The 5,104-nt window shown below is 33.0% G+C and overlaps 1 protein-coding gene across 1 annotated transcript; it reads right to left on the bottom strand.

The window, feature by feature from the left end:
- Positions 1–2,880: 2,880 nt before the first annotated feature.
- LOC114313954 (hydroquinone glucosyltransferase) lies at positions 2,881–4,541 on the bottom strand. Its single transcript, XM_028260382.2, is given in 1 exon segment — positions 2,881–4,541. A coding segment is annotated over 1 exon segment (1,428 nt). The 5' UTR covers positions 4,434–4,541; the 3' UTR covers positions 2,881–3,005.
- Between the last annotated feature and the right edge of the window lie 563 nt (positions 4,542–5,104).

The raw sequence follows: 5,104 nt of genomic DNA, 5'->3' as shown, positions 1-5,104 counted from the left end.
AAATTACATATTGATGCGTGATTTGGTTTAAAGAGGAAACGTGCATAGGCATTATTTGTAAATAATGAAAACAAAATAAAAATAAAAATAGATATGGGGATTATGGACTATGATGGTAAACTTAGTGAAGTAGTTGGGTTAATAAAAGTAAATTGTGAGCGTTGTTCTATAATTAAATAAGGGATTGGATTAAAAAGGGGTTATTAACATTGTGTTATCTTGAAATGAAACTTGCGGGTGTAATTAACAGTGTGAATTGAGTATAGGAGAATTATTGGCGAGTCAAAAAGAAACTTGAACTTGAAGTTATGGGGTTTTAAGTTAAAAATGAAGAGTAGAAAAGAAGAATGAAAGAAAAAAAGGACATTAAAAATGGAAATTAAATGAGAAATATTTTAGGAATTGGTTAATAACCTTTAAATGATGTTGTTTCTTAAATATGGTTGTTTCACAAGGATCTATGGTTTTCTAAAGTTAAGGGATGATTTTAATGGCTGAAGGTTTTTCTTACAAGTGTTTAAATAGTTTTTGAGAAAAAGACACCTTACTTATGATATTTTGAGATTATGAAATATCACCCTACTCTATGGTATCACCCTGCATGCATGATCATTTTTATCTGTGTGTTAGTGATTGATTTAGAACTATAAGATTCCTACTGGGCATTAGTATTCACCCCATTGTTGTTTTATCTTTTTACAGGAAGAAAGATTGGATTATTTGATTGAAGATGTATGGAGTTCCTGAGTCTATTTGTATAACTTCCTAGTAGATGTAACGGAAGTGGATTTTATATTTGTATTCATTTATATGTAGCACAGTAAGAGTTTGGCATGTATGATTGTCATTGTAATGTTCATTGAGAGAGAGAGAGAAAAAAAACAAGTATCATTGTATTTCTCTTGCTCGAGTGTAATAGATATTTATAAAAAAAAATGGACCTAATTTTAAAGCTTTGGTAATGTTTCCGAGTAATAAAAATTGGGGCGTGACATGGGTTCTTCTAAACGTATGAAAAAATATAAAAATGTGTATTGCTTTCATTTTATTGCAAAAAGATGAAAATAAGCCAAAAATTTAAACAATTCATTATTTTATCTTTAGCCAAAAGCAGCCAAAATTAAAAACCAAAGTAAGAGCCAAAAAAAATCATGAGCATGTTTATAAATAAAAAATAAAAAATCACAATGATTCCTTATCAAAGAGGATTTGATCAGGGCTTTTGTTGGGTTCAAATTCATAAACAACAAGGCAGTCTGGACCTTCAATGGTACAACCCAAAAGTCTTACAAGGTTCTTGTGTTGAATTCTACTGATCAAATTTACCTCATTAAAGAAGTAATTGACCCATTGTCATGAATCAAATGTATCTCAATTCTACATTATATTTTCAAGCTATTAAATATATTCTAGCATTAGTGGTAGTGATATATGGTATTCTTGTAATCTTTTGGCATCTTCTGTTATCCGTGTTGCTTTATCATCAAGGATCATCTCAACTCTTTGAAGTTTTGGATTGTTATATACATTTCTACTAAATTTGTTTATAAAATAAAATTATTTATATATAAGTTTAGATGTAATTCATAATATATTAATATTTTGTTTATTTTCCTTGCAGATTGGTTTTTGATAACGTTTGGGAGCATACTTGCAAATCAAGATCAACTGTTGAATTTTTTTCCTGAACTGATACTTAGTTCTAGTTTAAACCTAGTTGAGTGTTATTTTTTTTTGGTGGACTCCACGTTAGTTCATTTTAGAATTTGTTATGATGGTTTTTTTTTATTATACTTAATGAATTATTATTAAATTTGTTTGGTGGATATATTTTCATTTATAATATAAATTGTTTAGTGAATTATTTTTTGGAGTGGTGTATAATAGCTAGTAGATTTCTTTGTACATTTAAAAGGCTATTGGGATATGAGCATGGATATTTGTGAAATAATAATTTAAATTGAAATATAAAATAAGGAACAAGCTCACTGATGAATTTTTTTCGTCATTTGTACTTGTTATTATGATAAAGTGATTATTTGTCGCTAATAAATATGTTTTGTGACAAAATTTATTATAATTCATATATGAAAGATTTCATTGATTTTGTTGTTTGGTGACTAAAAATTTCGTTACGTATATATGTTTTTGCCACGAAATATATTTCGTCACCCATGTATGACTTTTAGAGACGAAAAATGTCGTTAACTTTACATCTTACTGTCATGAAATTATTTCCTCATCAATGATCGACATTTGTGACAAATTTATTCGTCAACTAAAAGTTATAAATATGGTATTGAATAACTATTCGGTGACGAAAATGAAGATGTTTGGCGACAAAATGTTATTTTATTTGTGACAAAAAATTTTGTCACTAAAGTAATTTCATTGGTGATGAAATTATTTTTCCTCACGGTGCTTTTTAGTGACAAACATTCAATGACGAAATCGGTGAGGAAAATATTTCCTCACAAATATTTATAGTAACAAAATTAACTCTTAAATCATTAAAAACAGAATCATAATACATCCTACAAGTTTACAAAACGAGATTTACTGGTCAATTCCCTTATATTTAATTCATCACATTTGTTACTAAAAAAATAAATAATTTATTTTTAACAACAAACTTGTCCAATTTTTAAGAGACAAGTATAATAAGTTGAATGCAATAATTTATATTTTTTGTAGTTAATATACAAAATACTTGACAAAATAAACAATTTAAATCATTAAAAACAGAATCATAATACATCCTACAAAACCTCTGACCCGAATTAGTGGAAAGCCATCCCCGAATTCCTTCTAAGATTAGCATGATAAACTTTTTTTTTTTTTTTTATGATACATACGTTTTTCCAAAAGAAACTTCTTGTATAACTTGAATCCAGCAACAACTAGAAATTCACATTTTATTCAGTGATTTGTAAAATTAAGATAAGAAAAGGAAAAAAATAAAAATAAACAAACAAACGAACGAACAAAATGAAGTTAACTGAACTTTAAAAATGAAATAAATGATTTGACCTCAAATGTTGTTTTGATTTTTCCACTTGAATACCAAAATCAGATAGTGATTTAGTAGAAGACCCTTCTTCACTCAACACCTTCGCAGCAGCATCCTTGAGGCCCTCCATTCTCTGGCGAACCTTCTTCCCTTCTTCTCCTTCCATAAGACTTTTCACAACTTCTGCAATCTCTTCCCGTCCCACCTGTCCCAATTCATGACCTTTTGGACTCAACGCCACCTTCAGACCCTCCGTTAACATCAATGCGTTCATCTTCTGCTCTGCGAAGAGTGGCCAAGCGATTAGAGGCACACCATGGACAGTACTCTCCAAAGTCGAGTTCCATCCACAGTGGGTCAAAAATCCACCGGTGGCGTGGTGGCTCAGCACCTCAATTTGCGGTGCCCACGACGGCACCACTAGGCCTCGACCTTGTGTCCTCTCCAAGAACCCTTTTGGCAAGAAGCTAATAGGGTCGTTTTGGTTATGTGCATTGAAAAATGCACCACTAGAATTGTCACTAGGGTTTCTCACAACCCACAAAAATCTTTGGCCACTCAATTCCAAACCCAATGCTAACTCATTGAGTTGGTCATGAGAGAGAGTCCCACCACTTCCGAATGATACAAACACTACTGACCCGCTTGGCTGATCATTTAACCATTTCAAACACTCGGACTGTTCTAATCCATCACTTGAACCTGTTCGGATAAGCGGTCCGACTGGATAAACTGCTGGTCTGCCCGGCTCTTCCACCAGCAACGCTTTTATGGCCCCCTCTTCCATATCCACGAAGCTATTTACAATTATGCCCTCAGCTAAACCAAATCGCTTAAAACTCCCAAGGAATACCTTGTAGGAGTTGCTTGACCGGTTTTCAACTAGGTCTGGGAGATCTCTACCTTGAACTGGTACACAACCCGGGAATTGTACCGGTTCAGGTAGGTCTTTGTAATCTCCCGTAAACGTCTCATCTAGCTTCGGCAAATGTAGGCAAAATAGCAGTGCCATGACTGGTGAAGGGAAGAACAAGTAGGGCGAAACGCCGAATTCCTTAGCTACATCGATGGCATCGATGCCGAATGGATCGATGATGAGAGAAACCAAACGGGTAGTGGTTTACAATGAAGCTAATGTGTGTCTAAGAGAGGGAAGAGATAGAGTGACTGTGAGGAAGATTTGGAAAGCAGCATCGAGGTTGTCATTGGGTAACTGAACGGGTGGGAGGAAGATGTGGTGGATGGTTTTGGGGAGGGTTTGGAGGACTGTTTTTTGGGCTTGGGTGGGTGGTGTGGCGGAGGGGATGAGAATGGTGACAGAGAAGTGGTGGTGGAGGACGAGTTGCTTGGCGAGTTCAATGAAAGGAATGAGATGGCCCATACCTGGACTTGGTAGAAGAGCGACATGGGGTGTTTGATTCATGGTATAGAAATGCTGAGAAATTTGAGTTTGTGTTGTGCATTGTTGTATAGTTTTGTTGTACTGTATGGGATAAGAATTGGTTGGTCTATTATAACATAGTTTTGTTGTATTGTATGGGATAAGAATTGGTTGGTTTCTATTCATAGAGTAAAGAATTGTGCTACAATGAATTTTGTTTTTGTTTTTTTTTTTGGGTTTTTGTTTTTGATTGGTTTTAAAATTGAGAATTTAGACAGGGTTGGGATGTTTAGGACTAGGGAGCTAAGTACAAACGTAAGCCTCCTAAGACAAATTAACGGATCAGAATCATTCAAAAATATAATTTTTTATATATCCAATAAATTTTTGTAAGAATTATATTATATACCCACCATTATATATGTCAAACCCCGTATTTTATTACTCTGATAATATTACTAATATTTATTAATTAAGTTTATTTACAAATGATAATTCATTTTTTGATGAAATGATGAATAAATAAATATACATGTTCTCTCTCGTTATACAACAAAAACATTTATATACAAATAAAAGAAATACCACGAGGCTTACAGCAAATAAGAGGACGTTGCCCTTTACAAATTATGGAACTCAGCCAAAGAAACAAATAAAAAAAAATAAAAAACAAAAAAGACTACAGCTCAACACTACTTTATAATCATGCCAAG

The sequence above is a fragment of the Camellia sinensis genome, chromosome 2, assembly GCF_055761805.1.
Source record: "Camellia sinensis isolate YWXY chromosome 2, ASM5576180v1, whole genome shotgun sequence".
In the NCBI taxonomy this organism is placed as follows: domain Eukaryota; kingdom Viridiplantae; phylum Streptophyta; class Magnoliopsida; order Ericales; family Theaceae; genus Camellia; species Camellia sinensis.
This window is presented reverse-complemented; position numbering and strand designations above follow the sequence as displayed.